Source organism: Myxine glutinosa, chromosome 7, assembly GCF_964187855.1.
Source record: "Myxine glutinosa chromosome 7, kmMyxGlut1.1, whole genome shotgun sequence".
Classification (NCBI taxonomy): Eukaryota; Metazoa; Chordata; class Myxini; order Myxiniformes; family Myxinidae; genus Myxine; species Myxine glutinosa.
The window spans coordinates 139,198,690-139,220,396 of record NC_136267.1 but is presented as its reverse complement, the minus strand read 5'-3'; the positions used below and the strand labels follow the sequence as shown (position 1 = coordinate 139,220,396).

General features: G+C 42.8%; 2 protein-coding genes across 13 annotated transcripts in view; one reads left to right on the top strand and one right to left on the bottom strand.

Moving 5' to 3' along the window:
- The window catches only part of LOC137431684 (voltage-gated potassium channel KCNC1-like), a 75,398-nt gene extending 57,720 nt beyond the window's left edge, over nt 1-17,678 (top strand). Inside the window, exons 3-4 of one of the 5 annotated variants that reach the window (XM_068123296.2) lie at nt 14,452-14,585; nt 14,921-15,040. In XM_068123296.2, the coding sequence (XP_067979397.2) occupies nt 14,452-14,546 (95 nt within the window). In that variant the 3' untranslated portion in view covers nt 14,547-14,585; nt 14,921-15,040. Of the gene's footprint in view, nt 1-14,451; nt 14,893-14,920 lie in introns of those variants that run through there. The other 4 variants (XM_068123297.2, XM_068123294.2, XM_068123298.2 and 1 more) reach the window with 4 other exon arrangements.
- SERGEF (secretion regulating guanine nucleotide exchange factor) overlaps nt 17,176-21,707 on the bottom strand; it is a 373,010-nt gene continuing 368,478 nt past the window's right edge. For all 8 annotated transcript variants that reach the window (XM_078782347.1, XM_068123300.2, XM_078782343.1 and 5 more), the window contains one exon: nt 17,176-18,071. In XM_078782347.1, coding sequence (XP_078638473.1) covers nt 17,884-18,071 — 188 coding nt within the window. In that variant the 3' untranslated portion in view covers nt 17,176-17,883. The remainder of the gene's footprint in view (nt 18,072-21,707) is intronic.

The window sequence follows — 21,707 nt, the reverse complement described above, 5'->3', positions numbered from 1 at the left end:
AAAATCCAAGATGGCCGCCACCATATATATGTCTGAACCTTGTGAGCGAAATATCTTGAAAAATAAACGAACTACTAACTTCTAATCTGGTGTGTGGGACTGTGGGTGTACCTACGCATAAGGAAGAACGCTATTGAAAATGGAGTCACCATGTCAAAATCCAAGATGGCCGCCGCCATGTATGTCTGAACCTTGTGAGCGGAATATCTTGAAAAAGAAGCGAAGTACCAACTTCTAATCTGTTGTGTGGGTGTATCTAGGCATAAGGAAGAACACTATTGGAAATGGGGTCGCCACGTCAAAATCCAAGATGGCCGCCGCCATGTATGTCTGAACCTTGTGAGCGGAATATCTTGAAAAATAAGCGAAGTACCAACTTCTAATCTGGTGTGTGGGTGTATCTAGGCATAAGGAAGAACGCTATCGAAAATTGGGTCGCCACGTCAAAATCCAAGATGGCCGCCTTGCGTCTTCCACTTTGTCAACTCACATCACTTCACCGACGGGGGACCTAGGCGTAACGCTTGTTTTTTTGGAGAAAAAACGCGAATTTGTGAGACACGGCTGCAAATAGGGGAAAAACCGCGAACTTGTGGGACACTTTTCTGCAAATAGAGAAACAGGTCGCATTTTATCAACCGTGAATATGCGGAACCGCAAATAGCGGAACTACGAATAGCAGGGTCCGACGGTATATACAGTATCCAGTATGTACAGTCGGATCCCGACATTCACAGTCCCAACATCCGCGGGTTCCACATATTCGCGGTTGATAAAATGTGACCTGCTTCTGCATTTGGGGCCCTGTGTCCCACGTATTCAGTTTTTTACAGGCGCAAAAAAAAAATACCACAATCTGCAACCATAACTGCTCGAAAACATTTCTTCCATCAGCCAAGCACAAAGCAACTGGACGTACGCAAAAAATATATCTTCCATGGGCGGCGAGCATGACCTGCTTCTACATTCACAGCCCTATCCTTCACATTTTCACGGATTTTCACAGACACTTAAAAATATGTTAGCTGTGCTATAAGCGAGCATCATGGGATGTTGTACCATTCATATTGTAAATGTAGCTTCGCGGGATGTGCCACCATTCATATTGTAAACATAGCTTCGCGGGATGTCCCAACATTCACACTGTAAAAATAGTTTTGCAAGATGTCCTACCTCGATGAAGCAAACATAGCTTCGTGGGATAACCTACCATTCACAATGTAAACATGACTTCGCGTGATGTCCCACCATTCACATGGTGAATATAGCTTCTCGGGATGTCCCACGAACTGCGTAATACACTATCCCCCATGAGTTACTGAACAAAATGAAAACACTTCACTGCATCTATTTGTGCAATTAGCAGCTGCTCCATAAGGCATCATCTGAGCTGTTAGACAATGAAAATGCTTCACCTCATCTACCACCTACTGTGTAACACATTATGCCCCACATGTTATAGAATGAAAACACTTCACCTGATCTATTGGTGAAATTAGCAGCTGCTCCATACAGCATCATCCAAGCTGTTACACAATTAAAATGCTTCACCAAATATATTACCAGCTACCGAATACAGCATCAGCTGATAACATCCCCCACAAACAATGGGCAGACTACTCACCCCTCCCACAGCTACCCACAGTGCCCGCATCACAACTTATGTCCACTGTGTCCTGGGTCTCAAATCATTCTTCTCGTCCCGTTGCTTTGACCTGTGTTTTTGCTTCTCGCCTTGCTCATCCTTCAATCATGGCTCCCCAAGTGCAAGACCAGTGCCGAAGATGTGTCGACTACCAATAGGCAGCAGAAAGTGATGAGCCTGAGCCAGAAAGTGGAGCTGCTTGACCAGCTTTCAAGAGGATAGAGTGTGGCCTCTGTGGGCAGGCATTATGGTGTCAACAAATCCACCATTCGCTACATACGGAAGAATGAGAAGGCGATTCCAGAAAGTGTTGTGGCGAGAGCTGTACCGATCTCCAAGGTGGTCGTCCAGGTCCGGGACATCCACATAGAAAGGATGGAGAATGCTCTCAGAATATGGATAGAGGACAACATGCAGAAGAGCATGTCTTTGAGTGGACCTCTCATTCGTTCAAAGGAAACACTTACTAACGATCATTTGTCTGGTGTGGATGGTGCGAGCACGAATGATGCACTGAACAATGATGGTACAAGCAGCCCCACATCATTCACAGCAAGTAGGGGATGGTTTCACTGCTTTAAGGAGCAAGTATGGTCTCAAAAATGTAAAGCTCACGGGAGCATCCCTCTGCAGACCACGATGCGGCCAAAACGTTCCCTGCTCAACTGGCGAGCCTATCGATGAGAAGGGATACCTCCCAGAGCAGGTCTCAATGCAGACGAGACTGGCTTCTTCTGGCAAAAGATGCACACGACAACTTTCATTTCGAAGTGCGAGGGGACAGCATTGGGATTTAAAGCCGTCAAGGATTGGGTATCTCTTCTCCTTTGTGCAAATGCCAAAGAGGACTGCACAAATACAAAAGGGTATGATGAAACCCATGATGTTGTACCATCATGCTGCTCTCATGGGCAAGAACAATCACATGCTGCCCCATGTTTTGGAGGTCCAACAGGAAGGCGTGGGTGATGGCAGCAATCTTCATGGACTGTTTCCATAATTGTTTCATTCCTCAGGTGGAGAGGTATCTGGCAGAAATAAAAACTTATGTTCAAGGTTCTCCTGCTTGTGGAAAACACTGCTGGCCACCCCACTGACCTGTACGTGGCTCACGTGAACATCGAGGTGATCTTCCTGCCGCCCAACACCACCTCCCTCATCCATACACTCGACTGAGGTGTAATCTCTATGTTTAAAATGTATTACACACACCGCACCTTTTAGTCGATTTGATATTTCCTGAACCTAGAAATGTTCTTTCCTATGAACTTTTTTGTTGATTTGTACTCCCATGGGGTCCTAGAACAAATTCAGCTTGGTTGCCCAAATTGCAAGTTTGGGCAACTCTGGTAATTTGCATAAATCCAATATTGCTGCCGGGCGCCATTTTGAAAATCTAACTTTAAAACCACTTGCCCAATAATGATATGAAATACCTATTTTAAGGGGTCTTGGGGTGTGTAGAATCTATTTATTCTGTTATTTTTTCAATTCAAGGTCAAGTTCAGGTGAAGGTCATTTCAGGTCAAGGTCAAATTTGACCTCTCGGTGGACAACAGATGAAAAGTTTAACAAAATTACATTTTAATAGTTTATTCATGTTCATGCCACAGAATGGATAATCATGTAACATTTGACACATTTGTCTTTGAGAAAGTAGTAATAATTCATATTTGAAAGATCATTATGGATATTAGCCTAGCTTAGATGACATTGAAACTAACACATTGCTTTGACCATTCACATTTCATGATGAGGAAAACTATTGCATTAAGTAATTATGCATAAACGTCATTGTAAGGATGTTACAAGGCTTGGCATTACTGCAGATAAAAGGTGGTTTTAAACAATATGCTATAACCGTAATGAAGTATATATCGGGTATCACCTAATAACCTTCATCTTTACTCCCACTCATCATCGTCTTCATCCTCAATAACCTCATTGTCTTCAGAATCAACAATACCATCGTCAATATTCTCATCGCCTTCACTCTCCTGATCCACAACCTCTTCAAAATCGTCTCCTTGAACATCCTCCCTCTCGACATCAACCTCATCTCCAGTCTGAGCATCTCGTTTCTTAGTGTACAGATTGCAGCATCCCTCTTGACCAGAGCAGTTACAGTATGACGTGCATGAAAGATGTTGTTTGTGACAGCCACATGCCTCGGTCCTGCACTTCTTGCCATGTGCCCTACACTGACACAAAATCACGTCAATCAGATCTGGTGGAGCTGGGTCACCCTGAGAGATGACAGGAACGGGGATGCCATCCCGGATCTCCCATCCAAAGCGAGTGATATCGGCTGACTCGTCGGGTGGGGCATGGTGATCTGCAGCTTTCCACAACATGACCTGCAGATGAGCCCGCAGCACATGCTGCAACAGGTTGGCAGATGTTGGAGGCAGGGCCATGATTTTCGGACTTTTCTCCTTTTTGGTGAAGAGTGTGAAGCGGGCAGACTCCAAGGATGTTCCTGGCGGTTGACCATACAGAGCAACGAAGAAGGGGTTTTGCTGCTTCCATCATATCTGCCTGTGTGGTGCCCACCTTACCCAGGACATCAGCCAAGCCTGGAAAGTCCCCATCAAGCAGGATGTTCAGTGCACGGTTCTTCCCTTTGGCATATGGATATGATGTTGTGTCGCACCCGCTGAGGGCATGCGTGCCAAGCAGCTGCAGACATTTTGGCCCTAGGTCAGCACAGGTGGCTTTGATGTCCAGCACTGTCCGATCCCACCGCTCCATCTGCACCTCGCATTGCAGCTTCGCCCGATGCACCCAATAGACCAGTAGGATAACATGTCTGTGTCGTCACTACACACGGATCACACCATGGCCACGTCTGGCAGCCTCAAGGACATAGGAGATCATGGTGACGTCTGCTTCGTCATGACCGAACACACCATAGTCCGGAGTCTCCATCGCCGAATTGTCTCCTAGATTGAAGGTACACAACACGCTCGCCAGCCTCCGTTTGTTATTCTTGCTCTTCAGGGTTGCATCTCTCTTGGGCAGAGGACTGGTGATGGAGAGCTCATAGTCGGTGATAACTTCACCAGCTCGCCGCATTCTCTCATGATCCTTAGCACAGACGACATCTTGGTACTTGTCGAAGACAACGACCTTCTCAGTACGATCTGGATATTGACTTAAACGACTCTGGATGGACGCAATCAGATCTGAGGGACTGCCACCGTGTGGCCAGACAATATGGTAGAACAGCTGTGAAACATCCACGATAACAATGTCAGGAGCAGTTGGCAAGATCTCAAGCACAACGAGGCGTTTGACCAGACCCGACTTGTTGCCTTTGCGGAGACAACCATAACCATCGATGAGCGATGAAGGTACTACACACAGTTCGTAGGCAAACAGAGGTTCAAGCTCCAGCTGCCGCTGCTGACCAATCATCAATAGCCGGAGAAAAATGTTCTCAAGGTCTATTACTGGCCTTTCATTGTTGCGCTTGACCTTATTCTTGAGAACATCCATAGTCTTGATGGGGCTGCTGATAGATTTGTAGAACCCATCATGGAGACTGGCGATGAATTTTCTCTTCATCTCTTCTCCAATCACAATTGAATCCGCCACATTCACATCAGCGGAGGAAATTTGACCAGTGATCAGGATTGTACAGATGAGGACGGTGATCTTCCAGTGGGTGTGGGTACTTCTCCACCTCCGCATAAATGAGACCCCTATCATATGTATCCAAGATGCGCCGATGCTTCAACTCCTCTTTGTGCTTCTTCTGCGCAGATTGCCCCAGTGTATAAGGAGAGTAGATATAGTCCACGCGGTCTGATACGTGGACGATGATAGGGAAGGCATCAATCCACTCACTTGAATTGTGTCAGATTTGGCAAGAATGTTATTCAGTATAATGAAGATTTTATGGCTCTTAAGGGTGCCTTCACATACACGGATTATTCTTACGAGTCCTTACGGATCGCCAACTCGTAGTCAATCGCAAGCATCCGTAAATAACGGAAGATGATTTTTGACATGTCAAAAGTTGTTGCGAGTTGTGACGAGTTATCTACGGATACCAGCGAGTTATTTACGGATGCTTGTGATTGACTACGAGTTGGCGATCCGTAAGGACTCATAAGAATAATCCGTGTATGTGAAGGTTGCATAATAGTGAATAAATGTCGATAGATATACCCAAACTTACAGAACTTAGATAGGAAACTCGTTCAGTGCATCCGCCATCTTTCTTTATGAATCCTGGGGACTAGAAACTAGTTATTGAACAAACCACAGGCAACCCACTCGGCATTTACGAAAATGACACTTAACATGGCCTTTTGCACCTGATCTTCACCTTGAATTGAAAAAATAACAGAAGAAATAGATTCTACACACCCCAAAACCACCTAAAAGATGTATTACATATCATTATTGGGCAAGTGGTTTAAAAGTTAGATTTTCAAAATGGCACCGGCGGCAATATTGGATTTATGCAAATTACCAGAGTTGCCCAAACTTGCAATTTGGGCAACCAAGCTGAATTTGTTCTAGGACCCCATGGGAGTACAAATCAACGAAAAAAGTTCATAGGATAGAACATTTCTAGGTTGGGTATTAAATACATAGGGAGGTCAAATCGACTATTTCGCCGCATTTTGGAATCGACTCCGACCCAGGGCTTACCGTCGGGCAGTGTTGGAAAGAGTACAACAATGCCCACTGCATCGGCGCCATCAAGTCGTCACTGGATGAGGTGAGACACTCCACCATCAACGCATGCTGGCACAACTTGTGGTCACAGGCAATGAAAAACTTCACAGGACAACACGGAGGAGAGGTATGAAATTGTCGGGTTGGCACGGTAGGTGGAAGGGGAATGATTTGACGACATGCAGCCTGAGGAGTTGGAGGATTTTATCGCATCGTATGGTCACGAGCTCACCAAGGAGGAGTTGAACGCCATTACCAAGGTTTCCGAGGAGGAGGTGACGGGCAGTGATGAGGAGGAAGAGGTGCTGAGGAGGAAGAGGTGCTGAGGTCCAACCTCATGGTCTAGTTCCTGGGTAAGCTTCTGCAGGACATGTGGGCAATTGCCAACAGGGTACAAGATGCTGACCAGGGCATGGAGCGTTACCTCAAATTTAAGAGGGATTGGATGACGTTCTGCTCCCCGATAAAAAAATCTGCACAGAATCCTACGGCAATCTGCCAAACAGCTCTCCATCATGCATTTCTTCTGCACTGGTCCCTCCACAAGACCATCAACACCCTGTCTGCCTCCCTCTCAGTGCATGACTGAGCGACGTCTCCAGCATCCTCACATGCACCCTCACCTGCCTCTCCCTCCGTGCACGACTCTGCGACACCCTCATTTGGGTCATCTTTAGAATGAAGAGTTCACTTGATTTTAATTCTTCTTTGTCATCATTATCATTTGGAAAGTTGCATGTGCTTGTGAAATAAAAATTTGAAACAGTACATATTGTTGTTGTTGTTGTTGTTTTTGTTTAGTTTCATGGTGTGGTATGGTTAAGCACTTTTAATAAACTGTAAATGCATTCTTTCGTTAAATTGGAAACGGTACCTGGTGTTGTCGTGCATTTTTTTTTAAATGAAACTGTAATAACGTGCATTTGCGGATGAAAACATAAAAAAAAAAAAAAAAAAAAACTTCCCTGTGAATCAGGAACCACCGGGAACTTGTAACCTACACTCCGCCCTTTGCTCATTGAAACAATTCCCCAACATTTTCGGTCGCTGTTTGCAGACTTTTTCATGAATCAGTAACCTCCAGGAACCGATAACCTATCCCCCTTTTCCACATTGAAATAATGCCACAACATTCATGGGTTTTACTCGACATTCGTAGATTTTCTGCGATTCTGGAACCACTGGGAACCTTTTCCCCCTTTTCCCATTGAAACATTGCCCTACATTCACGGCATTTTCCAGGAACTAATATCAGGGTCCGACTATATATATATATATATATATATATATATATATATATATATATATATATATATATATATATATATATATATATATATATATATATATATATATATATATATATCAGGAATACATATATATGAATCAGGAACTTCATGTTATCACCACGATTTTTGAGAAAAACGGGAGGAATATTATAATCGGCTCCGTTTGTCATGCTATCTTCTCCTAAACGGCTGGACAGAAATTCACCAAACTTAGTGGTTATGATCATCACATGGGAAGAAGGTGTGAGAGCAGTGTCGTTTTTGGTCCCGTCTCCTGGGGCGGGGTCAAAAGCTGAAATCCCTAAAAATGAAATTATGGGCACATTTTGAATGAAACTTTGTATATGCAATCAACATTGGGGGACGCATGAAATATGCAGTTTTTTGGGGATTTGAACCCAGGTTCATGCTCCAGGGGTGGGGACTTATGGTTAAAGGGGTTAAAACAGGAAAAAATATTTGAACTCAAAATTTCATATTGGGTGGAACTTTTCCCCATCTTCCAACTTTGCTTTAGGTGGGAAGCGTGGGGATCCGCGATTTGTCATCGTCTTCGCTTTATCTAGTTCATGTTATCGGGAGCTTCATGTTCTTCCAGATGGTCTGGCAAAAGCCTTTTGGAGACATCTACAAGTTCAGTTTGTGGTGATGAGGGTGGTGGAGGGGATTGTAAAGTGGCCAAACAATTAGGCAAACAAAGCAACATAAAAGGTAGATTAGGAGTAAAAAGGAAGGTGAGAGGACACAGGAGGGAATTGAAAGGGAATGCTTTATTTCATCTGCAGTGACCAACAGCTCATGAAGTTTGTATTTTCATCTGATGCAGGACGGGCACATTAAGATTCAGTAGCTAAATCAATGAAATAGAAAGCAGGGGAAACACATCAACAGTAGGTAGTGTGACACTTGGAGGCAGAATGGGCATGGGGAAGAATGAGATCAAAGGAGAGGAGGATGACACAGGAGGTGAAAAAGCTGGATACAAGTTCAAACAGCAAGAGGAGAAGGAAACATAAATGGAAAACAATGATGAAAAGCAGGGTGAGGGAGAGGGTGAAAAAACAAATACCCTGCATTTGAAGGGGTGGGGTTGGGAAGGGTTAGTGAAGGTAGAAAATATCATGTCAAATATGGATGGTGGCACTGGAGGAAAGGCACCTTTCAGTCCTGGAAGGGTGGGATTGAACAGACTGAGGAAGTTTATTCCACAATAATCCGAATGAAAATTTGCGATCGATTCGCAAATTGTGATTATAAGACATGATATCAATTTCCATTTGTTCCGAGAGGATTGCGGTTTAAGTACATAATGTGGAATATGGAACTACCCAGACTCTTTCACGAGCTGGCCGTCCGACAAAACTGACCAACTGGGCAAGACACACCTTTGTCAGGGACGTGACCAACAGCACAATGACCTCTCTGACAGAACTCCAGAGTTCCTTGGCTGAGATGGGAGAACCTGCCGGAAGGACAACAGTCTCTGCAGCACTTCACAAATCTAGGCTTTATGGGAGAATGGCCAGACGGAAGCTACTCCAGAGAAAAAGGCACATGACAGCACACTTGGAGTTTGCAAAAAGCCACGTGAAAGACTCTCTCATAGCATGAAGCAAAATATTCTGTGGTCTGATGAGATGAAAATTGAACTCTTTGGCCTGAATACAAAGCGCTACAACTGTCAGAAACCGAGGAGTGGTTATCACCAATCTAACAACATCCCTACCGTGAAAAAATAAGCATGGTGACATTCAAGCATGGTGAATCAAGTGATTGCATGGTGACATGCATGGCAAGCATGGTGACAGCATTATGTTATGGGGATGCTTTTCAGTGGCAGGGACTGGGATACTTGTAAGATAGAGGGAACAATGAATGGAGTGAATACAGGCAAATCCTTGAGGAGAACCTGCTTCAGAAGCTTCAGAGTGCAAAAGACCTCAGACTGCGGTGAAGATTTACATTCCAACAGGACAATAGCCCAATCATACTGCCTAAACAACACTGGAATGGCTTCAGAATAAGAACGTAAAAGTCATTGAATGGCCCCGCCAAAGCCCAGATTTGAATCCCATTGGGAATATGCCATTGCATTGCATTCTTGCATTGCATCTTGAATTCATCTTGAAATCATCTTGAATTGAATCTTGAATTGATTGCATCTTGCTTGGGAATCTTGCATTGGGATTGGGAATTGGGAATTGGGAATCTGTGGAAAGACTTGAAATTGCTGTTCACCGACGCTCCCCATCCAACTTGACAGCGCTTGAGCAAATCTGCAAGGAAGGATGGGAGAAACTCCCCAAAACCAGATGTGCAAAGCTGATACAGACATACCCAAGAAGACTCGAAGCTGTGATTGCTGTCAAAGGTGCGCCTATGAAGTATTGACTCAGGGGGTTGAATACTTTTGTAAATTAGATATTTCTGTATTTCATTTTTTAATAAATTTGTAAGGAATTTTAAAAACATGTTTTCACTTTGTCCTTATATGGGTTATTTTGTGTACATTGGTGACAAAAAAATTAAATTTAATCCATTTTAAATTCAGGCTGGAACACAACAAAATGTGAAAGGAGTTAAGGGGTGTGAATTCCTGTAAGCACTGTATGCTCCATTTTATCCCCTTGACCAGATTCATAATGATATACATTCTTACCTTGATTATCGCTACCCCGTAGAATGCCGATTCATTATAGACGTCTTTGTCCTGGAGAAAATTTTAAATAAAAAGAAATGAGGAAAATCCATAGCACGCAACAATGACCGAGTAAACGCACCCACCACCGTTGTTTGTATGCATACACTCTGAGCAAATCAGATGGAAGTGTGTTGTGTGTTAGACTTGGCTACGTCGGCCATTAGACCAATTCTCAACAATGCAAACAAGATAAAAGCTTCTGCCCAGTTTATCACGTCATTAACTAAAATAAAGTTAACTCGTTCAAGAAGCATTTTGTCAGAGAAGATGGAGAGCCAATTCAGTTTGGTTCGACAGGTTTAAGCACCGGAGGAACTTGCACAGCATCCGTATCAGTGGCGTGCGAGCGAGTATGACCAGGCAGCCCTCGAATTCCCTGAGCTGTTGTTTTACAGATCCGTATTACAGCATTTGTAAAATAATGTTTACCATCCCTCTTATTATTAGCGCTATTACCGAGACTCCCAATGAAGCCCTCCTATACCACCCATGCGGAAGAAATAACACTGTCAGGAACGCATCTCCATGTAAACAATGGTATAATGACCTCTTTTAGCGCATTTTTTTCAATTAGCACTCTTCTTCAGGAACATATCCTGAGCGCTATGCCAGGTAATTACTGTATATATGTATATATTACATAATACATACATAGTTCTGCAAAGCGATGCACTCCTTCAAACTTCCCCGAAGACGATTCACTGTACTTTAGATGTGTAGCAAAGCCACAATGATACCTCCAATTCATCCGGTAGCTGACTCCCCCCTGCACCTCTCCCTAATACCCACAGCGCACAGATTCAGGTACAAATGCAGCAACAATGGTGCTGAATTCGATTTTCATAACTTACTTCCACGTGATGAAACTTTATCGAATGTGCAATGCCCCATTAAGGACCTCATTTAAGCAAATTAATGATTCTTCGAAGAAAATTGCAATCTTAGTAGAGAACACCAACACCACAACTAATCAGAGAGTCTGGTTGAGGGGTACCTATATGTGGTGTGTACAGCACCAACGGTGCCATTCCATTACCTTAAAGAGCCGTCCCAAAGCACCACTCTTTACAAAGAGCATAGAGCGGCTGGCTTATTCGTCTTTGTGAAGGACAATATGCTCTGTGAATCGCTTTGGTGAACAGCATCACTTTTTATTTTATTTTTTCTCTCTACCTCCAATCGGTTCTAACTAATGATCTGGATTGTCATCATTTCAAGCATTTGGCAAGCTGATGAAATTCTTGAGATCTCGATCTCGATCTCGATCTCTCTCTCTCTCTCTCTCTCTCTCTCTCGAAATTTTGATGAACACCTACGTGTGTATGCAAGAGGAAAGAAACAGAGGTAGAAATACAACAATTTATTTAGATTAAGGGGAAAGTGAGAGGGGAAGGTAGGGAAGAAATGTGAGAATAAGAGCTCGGTTGGAAAAGGAAGAGGATGTTTTGAAGGAGAAAGAAAATGAGGATGAGGATGAAAGTGGATGTAGGAGATATAATTATGGGGTACATGATATGTACAGTCATGTGAAAAAGTAAGTACACCCCATGTAAAGTTTTGACTTTTTCAACATATTTCAACATACAGCTATTTGATCTTCATTTCAACAATATTGATAGATAAAGGTGATATAATACATCAAATATCATGAAGCATTTACATTTTGTAGTCCATTGTATAATTTAAATAAACATAAATGCAAATTTCGCATGTGGAAAAAGTAAGTACACCCTTGGCTCTAATAGGTGGTATTGCCCCCTTTGGCAGAAACAACGTCAAGTAGGCGTTTCTTATAACTGTCTACCAGTCTCTGACATCGACTGGGAGAAATTTTTGCCCCCCACTCCATGCAGAATTATTTCAGCTGTGCGATGTTTGAGGGGTTTCTTGCATGCACAGCTCGTTTCAAATCCCCCCACAACATCTTGATGGGATTTAGATCCGGGCTTTGACTTGGCCATTCCAGAACCCTCCATTTCTTTCTTTTCAGCCATTCCTTGGTGAATTTACTGGTATGTTTAGGGTCATTGTCATTTTGCAAGGTCCACCTTCAGCTGAGCTTCAACTCTCTGACAGATGGCCTCACATTATCCTCAAGCACCCTCTGGTACAATGAAGAATTCATAGTGGATTCTATGATGGTGAGCTGCCAGGCCCTGATGCAGCAAAGCTGCCCCAAACTACAATATTTCCACCACCATGCTTTACAGTTGGTATCAGGTTCTTGTGGTCAAATGCTGTCTTTGGTTTTCGCCAAACATGTCTTCTGGTACTGTGGCCAAATAGCTCTACCTTTGACTCATCTGTCCAGAGCACATTGTTCCAGAAGTGTTGGTCTTTGCCTAGGTGTTCATTGGCAAACTTTAGTCTTGCCCTGATGTTCTTTCTGCACAGCAAAGGTTTCCTCCTGGCACACCTCCCATGCAGATCAAATTTGTGCAGCCTCTTTCTAATGGTAGACTCGTGCACTTTGACATCAACAGTGGCAAGAGCTACCTGTAGGTCCCGTGATGACATTCTGGGGTTCTTAGAGACTTCTTTCAGCATCTTGCAGTCTGCTCTCGGGCTAAACTTGCTGGGGCGGCCTGGCCTGAACAAGTTGGCAGTTGTTTGGAATCTTCTCCACTTGTAGATTATCTTCCGGACAGTCGAATGATTGATTTCCAATTGTTTGGAGATCTTTTTAAATCCCTTCCCAGACTCGTAGGCATCTATAACCTTCTTTCTGAAGGCCTCAGAGAGGTTTCTTTTGATCTAGGCATGGTGACGCCGCACACTTCAACAACAGAGCAAACCAAACTAAATGTCTCAGGTTTAAATAAGACAGGTTCCTCCAAGATCCTCTCTAACGATGTTCTAATCATTTGCACCTGAGCTGGTGCACCTGATTCTAATTTTAGGTATTTGAAGTAGTGATTAATGTCGGGGTGTACTTACTTTTTCCACATGCGAAATTTGCATTTATGTTTATTTAATTTATACAATGGACTACAAAATGTAAATGTTTCATGATATTTGTTATATTATATCACCTTTATCTATCAATATTGTTGAAATGAAGATCAAATAGCTGTATGTTGAAATATGTTGAAAAAGTCAAAACTTTACATGGGGTGTACTTACTTTTTCACGTGACTGTAGATAGCCCCTTGTTTTATGTGTCCAACAGATCTGATGTGCCATCATGACCTTGAAGATTGTAGGGAGGGGTGCCATCTTGGTGTTTCTCTGGGTAAATTGATCCGGTGGCATCCATAATCTTCCCTGGGTTAGGGCACAAGTTCGTAATCTGTTCAGGGTGTTGGTGATAACACGCGTACTCTTCATTGAAATACAATGTGGGATTTTTTTTAATGCCCACCAGTAATCTAAGCTAGCAGACACGTCACCTAGCTTGACATCCATACATGTCACCCAACTTCACATCCATACGCGTCACCCAACTTCACATCCATACGCGTCACCCAGCTTGCAAACCATTTGAAGGACGGCGCACTTCATGATGTAACGCTCTGCCCGCGATGCACCAGTCGGACAGTCAAACCCAAGCTAGAGTGCAAAGGCTGTGTGCCATCCTGTCGGAATTTGTTCTCCCTAACCGGTATTACGTCATCCCCTCATTTGTCATCAGGTCGCTGTACGTAACTTTGGGTAAATTGTTTTAGAACCGATGAAAAAGAGGACTATGTTAACTTTATCCATCATGTCAGGCTTTCTTGTACATCCTTATTCCATGTGTGCAACCATGATGTTGCTTCCTTCATTGCATCTGCTTGTGCGACTTTGTCCCTTCAGGCTCAGCATCTTGTCTTATGTACAGTGTTAATACATGTTTCAATTGACTTCGAATCTCTATAACATGGAATGGAATTAGACTTTTGAGATGTGACAGTGCACTCATGGCCAATAGAGCGAGAGTGAGTGAGAACGGCCATCACTCATAGATCCTCCACGTGCTCATGACAGGGCCATTATCCAAGTACAATGGTTGGTAACTTTGATGTCTCTTCTGTCCCATTAATTTGTTTCTTCCTTTTTCTCTGTGTGCCTTTTGTTTTTTTGTTTTTTTGTTTGTTTTTGGCTTATTCATCCGTCCCGCGCTTTTGCTCGCATGCGATTCCGAACAGCAGAGGACTGCTCCGCTTGGCTCCTCGCCCCAAATCTGCCCCGCCGAGCCCTGCCGCCACGAGGCCTGCCGCCGCTTGCTCGGCATTCCCCTTGAACTTATCGCTTCTGGTGTTGTTGGTACCAGCACCAGAAGGTAGTGGTGTTGCTTGCACCTTCTTCTTGCTATCATGCTTGTTCTCTTCATCACCCATCTGCCTGATGTTCCGTTTCAATCTTACCAATCAAAAATGGATCTTTCCCTTTGTCTGTACTGTATCTTCATCCCTGATTCTCTCATTCACACAATTTGTTTTCCTTTTATAATGCTTTGCCTGCATTTGCTCATACCAAGCTCCCCGTTCCCTCCGCGCCAAGCAGGCTCAAGGCTCAGCCCTGCCCCGTGCCTTCGCTCCCTCCTTTTCCCTCCCTCCCTCCCCACCTTCTACCCTTTCCTTCCCTGCCTCTTGTCCTCTCCCTCCCCACACCCAGGCTATGAAAAGTCTCGGAGTCTAAACAACATTGCCGGCATGGCGAGCAACCCCCTCGGGTTCTCTCCAATATCCACGCCGTACTCTTCACCTTGTCCACTACGCCGATCGCGTTCACCAATTCCTTCAATCCTATGATACCAGCAGCAGCAGCGACATCAAGAAAAGAAACCGCTTCACACTCTTCCTTCAAATCACAAATCCCCTGCCTTGCCTGAGAAGAATTGTCCCTTCCCCTTTTCAATCCTCCCCAACCCACCCAACTTCATTCAACCACATTAATCTTCTATACTCGAATCTATACTTGTGCAAATGGAAGTCTCAGTTATTATACTTAAGAAAAAAAGCAACCATTCTATAAATAAATTGCTCAAGGTTTATGTTTTGGAAAGAAACAAAAACTTTTGTTGGAAAGAAAAAGCTTAATTATTATAATACAATGGCAATCTTTTTTCAGAAGGAACAGGCTATTGAAAAAACAGAAAAAGAAGAGTCCTTTTGAAGGAAAGAAAATAAAGGTCCCTTCACTGGAAGGCCAAAGTTTGTTTAAATAATTCTTGCTATTTAACCCATGACCCCATAAACTGCATCAATTGTTATCGGTAAAGGCAAATAGCCCAGATTACTCTTGATTTGACAATATAGCTTGCTCTCTTGTTGCAAACATTGAAAGGCCTGTAGAAAATGGGGAAGAAAGAAATATAATTCCAACTCTAGCCTATCGTGCCAAGCACCTCGCTTTAAGAGAAAGGAATATATATATATATATATCACTCGGAACGACTGTAACCGTCGCATACCCTGCGTTTTGCTTTATATCCCACGTTACGGGTACAAAGGTATTCTTGGTTCGAGTCCCGCACAACCTGGGAGCAGATCGAGCCAAAAATGTCCCCTGGAGCCCACAAACTCAGAGTCGTACTGGCCCTCAAAAAGCTGGTAGAAATTCTCTTTAGAATTGAGAACATGCAATGTCGACAGCAATAATGAGGGTGGGGGGAATCCGGTGTACAGGGAGTGTACAGTGGCAGAGCACAAGATTTTCATTTTTTTAAAGCACCACTTCCACCGGTGGAAGTGAACTGTTGACGGAGGTATGTATGAACCTCAAGGCATCAGAACTGTGCGATATCCTATTAAAATGTACCGAGCAACATCTCCGCCAGAGGTTGACGAATGTTGGGATGCCATCCGATATTCCTTCACTTGAATGTGCTGTAGCCAATGGTCACATGGGTGTACAGATGTATTTTGCAGACGTATGACTATTATATGCATGCCTCACTTTCTGGGCTATATCTTGCGATTTTGCTCCAATAACAATACAGTACTCTCGCCTTTTCAACCGCAGAAATATCTAACCGACTTGCACCTCATTGCTGAGTAGAATCGTGCGAGTTCGGAATCATCATGGTGCCATTATCTGTAGTGTTGATGAAAAGTTTCTGATAAGCCAGAATAACCATCTTGCCTTGCTGGTAACATTCCCAGAAAGCTCCCATTTTGGGATGCCTAATGATCCCGATGGTACTATCATAACTGCTGCTAATGCTGTACTACTCTGCATGCAGTCTCCCGCACAGCACTCTTCTGTGTACGCATGTGTGCGGAGTGCACGCTCGTACACCTAACCCGCTCCAATGTTACCCTAATGATACATATCGCAAGTGTTATTTGAATATGTCCACCAGATAAGTGTATGTCTGCCAGCTCATCTGCCTAACATGTGTGTTAATATTTCAGAATTATAAGGGGCAAATAAAATAGGAATCATGCATTATGCGTACAAGTGCAACAAGAATGCGGAGAACAAAGTGTGTGTGTGGGGGGGAAATGGGGGAAGGGAAGTGGAGGAAATGCAGCATGAGCAAATTATATCGCACAGATATCCTCAGTTAAGTGTAGTGGAAACTTGGGTGAACTGGGACATGGGGTACACTGGGAAATCCTCCCCTCCCCACAGCTATTATTGGCCAGTGACATTAAGGGGCAACACATGGGCACCTACATCATAGCGTTGTAAGTGTCAGTGTATTGACACATCATTGGCCAAGAATAGCTGTGAGAGGGGCTGTCCCAACGCATTTCGGTTTCCTCTGCAGCAAGGAGATGCGTAAAGGTCGATGGAAAAGGAGACACGGACGGACGCATGCACGCACACACACCTTACCTTAATATTCCTCGTCCCAGTGAACTTCACCGCAGCACTATCACCAGAGTATGTTTGGAAACCAAATACTGCAACCAGGCCTGGTGTAACATTGTGAAAACGTTCTTTATTTATTTGTTCATTTCTTTTCAATGCAGACTTCCTTCTAACATGGAGATTAGAAGACGAGGAAGAAAATCGAAAATGGTGTACGCCGAACGTCTTTCCTGCATAATGGCTTCCCTTTTAAGGGGCAGGAAATTTTTTTATTATGCAGATTGGATAATTTTGTAAGATATATTCGAAATAACGTCTTTGATTCGTGGAAGAATCGGTTGTAATGCTGGAAATGTCATTTTGCAGCATCGTCATGTGTACTTCGCACCAACCAAGAATGAATGTCTAGTGTGGCAGGTTATCCTTCTTTAAAACTATGCAGCTACCTGTATTATCCAAGCCACCTGTTCTATCTCGTTGAACAACATCCTTATTCATTCCGATGTCCCACGGTTTGTTATTTTAACAAAGCATTTCAGCTTCCCTTTGTCGGCAAGCTGCCCAGAGCATGTATGAGCAGAGCATGAAATAAATTTTTTAGTGCACATGCAAACTGTGTTGTTCCTCCTACTCTCACTCCTTCACGCATTCAACAATGATAAATAAAGAATAATGAAAGTAATCACTCCAGCTCAGCAGCTTCATTCATCTGATATCATTTTCAGGGTTATTTCATTCAGCGTTACATTCACAGAATTTCCAGGCATCACAAGGAGAATTTGGGGATTGGAAGACATGGCTATCCGTCCTCACAATTCTTATGGTGGATTACAAACGGCGAAGGAATGACCTGCTCCAGCACCAACGAGAACGGCATCGGCAGACGAAGGTGCACCTGCTTCGGAGGTGAACGTGAAGGCCACGGCACGTGGCACGTGCACATTCGTCTCGTTTCCGGTGCCACACATGCCATGCTCGTTCCAACCCCAGGACATCACGGTGTGTTCTGCCATGGAATATAACGAAAGGGTTTCTTTACATTGTGCATTTTTAGCAAGCGTTGTATAATAAATCGATAATAAATAATTACTATCGTACCACTTCACTTGGAAACTTCCTGTGGTTCAAGGGATACATCAAAGAAGATGCTTAAGAATATGGAATGTAATTCTGTATTTCATGCATGCCTCGAAGATATGAAATGCACGATTGTGGGAGGCACAGGGATTCTGATTATGTTCTCAATAATCCGATTCACGATGAAGAATATCAACGACAGGCCAAGGATTCAAGCTCCTGTTTCCCAGCATTAGAGGTAAGTGCTCTTTACTTCATCAAAATATGGCAGCCAGAGATACATTACAAACATATACAGTATATATATATATATATATATATATATATATATATATGACTGCGCAAAAGTTTGGAACTGCTTAAGTAAATAACAAGAATAGTGTCATTTTATAGTATAGGTTAATACCTTGTGTTTCTGCGCTTTGCCTTATTGAGTGCCATCACTCTTTTACCCATGCTTCCTGTATACAACTGAAGCACTCTTACAGGAATATTGTGCCAAATCTCCTGCAGTACATTCCACAGTTCTGTAACGTTAGTTGGATTCCTCTTATTCTTCTCTGTTTCCAGGTAATCCAATATGCCCTCGATGGGACTCACATCTGGACTTGGGGGTGGCCATTCTAACAGGTGGAGCATACCAGCTGTAACCTTGTTCTCCAAATACCATTTTACTATATTAGAAGTGTGTTTTGCATTACTATCTTGTTAGAAGGAGTCCTCTTCTGGCTAAACAATTATTATTTTTTGTATACAAGATCGAGGCTCGCGTAAGAGCTAACATTAGTCACAAAAAAAAACAACTGACACATAAGACATAATAAAGGGAGCGGGAGGCAAGATGGGGAGAGAGGGGGAAGCACACAAGTGCAACAGTAGAGAACAGGGACATCGGGAGATCTGTGGGAGGGAGAGGGCTTGGAGGAGGAGGCATGGGAAGGGGGGGGGGGGGGTGGGAGAGGTATAAAACACATGGTATGTATGTAACATATGGCGAATCCAGTTATTCCCACACTGCTAGGACTTCAAGGAAAGAAGTCGGTATTTCAAAAAAAGTGGATCTGGGGTGAAATTAACAGGGGTAGAAAAGATCTACCTTTTTATAGCGGTTAGCACAGATATATATAGATTATACCCCACAAAGGTTGGGTACGTACCGTTTTGTTGGAAGAGACGTAACGCCGATGCTTTCGATATTTGATGATCATTTTAACAATCGGTTTGTTTGTGTTTCACACTGAATGAAAAACGTAAAGGTAGAGCATGGCGATTGTGATTCGACAATATGTTCGGTCTGAACGGCGTAGGAATCAAAATGGCGGGGTGTGGAGAGTCAGCCGCCACCACCGTAATGACATCAGATGTAATCACATCACCCTGTCATGTGACCAGATCCTCAGCTCTGATTGGAATACGTTTGAGGGGACATACATACATACAGACGGACAAACACTGTTCTATACGGCTTTGCCCTGTGGGCTACGTCGTAAAACACAAACTGTTTCCTGCATATTTTCTTTGTGGTAACTGAATTACGAGCACATGATAATAATAATATGTGGAGCAAAAAGAAAACTTTTTCAATTTCCTAATTTTTTAAATATACTTAAAGGTAACTGTGATAATAAATGGACATTCACAGAAATTTGAATTATTATCTATCGATATTGCACACTTACAACTTCCTAAAAATGTTTAATGAGGAACAGCATCACAAAAGTGAAAAGTGAAAACGACCTAAACGACCTAAACGACATCACAAAAGTGAAAACGACCTAAACGACGTAAACGACATCACAAAAGTGAAAACGACCTAAATGTTTCCACAGTACTGTACATATATATATAATATATATATATATATAATATATATATATATATATATATATATATATATATATATATATATATATATATATATATATATATATATACACAGGGTGATGTGATTACATCTGATGTCATTACGGTGGTACGGCGGCTGACTCTCCACACCCCGCCATTTTGATTCCTATGCCGTTCAGACCGAACATATTGTCGAATCACAATCGCCATGCTCTACCTTCACGTTTTTCATTCAGTGTGAAACACAAACAACCCGATTGTTAAAATGATCATCAAATATCGAAAGCATCGGCGTTACGTCTCTTCCAACAAAACGGTACATACCCAACCTTTGTGGGGTATAATCTATAATATATATATATGTGTGTGTGTGTGCGTGTGCGTGTGCGTGTGTGTGTGTGTGTGTGTGTGTGTGTGTGTGTGTGTGTGTGTGTGTCTGCGCAATGTATATACAGGGTTATTCAAAAATAAGTATACACTTTCAAAAAACTATTCTAGAACTACTATTGAACATACACTACTCACAATAAGTTAGGGATATTGTGTGAGTTTATTTTTTTTATAGGGGTTAGGGTTAGGGTATTGAAATCAAGAATGCTGTGTTTTTTCACACTCATTAATAACCATACAATTAGGGCCAACAACTTTTTTCAACATAATTAATACACAAAATCAACCACCCCGAAGAACCTGCCAATATCCCTAACTTATTGTGAGTAGTGTATGGTGATGTACTTTATATAGACTTTATATTTCCACACCTTACCAACTTACCAACTCTCTATATCACTCCCACATGTGATGCAAATCCAGTTATTCCCACATTTGGAAATGATGCAAAACACATCAACTTTAGGTGAAGCACGCTGTTGTTTGATAACAACATGTGGATTTTGAGAGCCCCACACACTGATATTGTGGAGGTTGCCCTTCCCACTTAAGTGGAAAGTTAACTTTTTAGCTTAAACACTTACCTTTGGCTTAACAACACAGAAATTAATAAAATGACCAAATATCAAGATCTCAGAAATGAAGTCAAAAGATCCTGGAAAATTAAAAGTGCCAAAATAGTACCAGTGGTAGTTGATATCAAAGATATCAAATATCAAAAGTTGATGTCAAAAGATCCAAAAATGATACCGAAGAACCTTACAGAGATCTTATAAAACATCCCTGGGAATATTACCACAAGCTACTCTTTAAAGCTCTCTGGGGCTTAGTGACGATCCTGAAAAGAGCCCTCAGAACAAAACTTTGACAACAAGAAAACTTCACAAATTGGTCCATGAATCGTGATCCCTTATCAAAAGGAATGCTTCGAGCTCTGGGTGGACTCCGTTACACCTCCAGAAACCCACATTTGGAGTTAACAACCAACGAAACACACACAAATACACACACACACACACACACACACAAATACACACACACACAAATACACACACACACACACACACACACACACACACACACACACACACACACACACACACACCAAATTTGACCTGGAGTATTGTTCAGAACGATTTTATCATAGATGAGAGACAGCAGCGCAGATGCTTATATTGAATTCTGAACATATAATATGATGATCAAAAGCTCTCCTGTCTCTCAAAACAAGAGCCTCAACTCCCTTGATGTTGTTGATCAACGTGGCCGGTATTGCAGCACTGGATCATTCTGAAAGCTGTCACTCCCATCATCAAATATTTGCACAAGC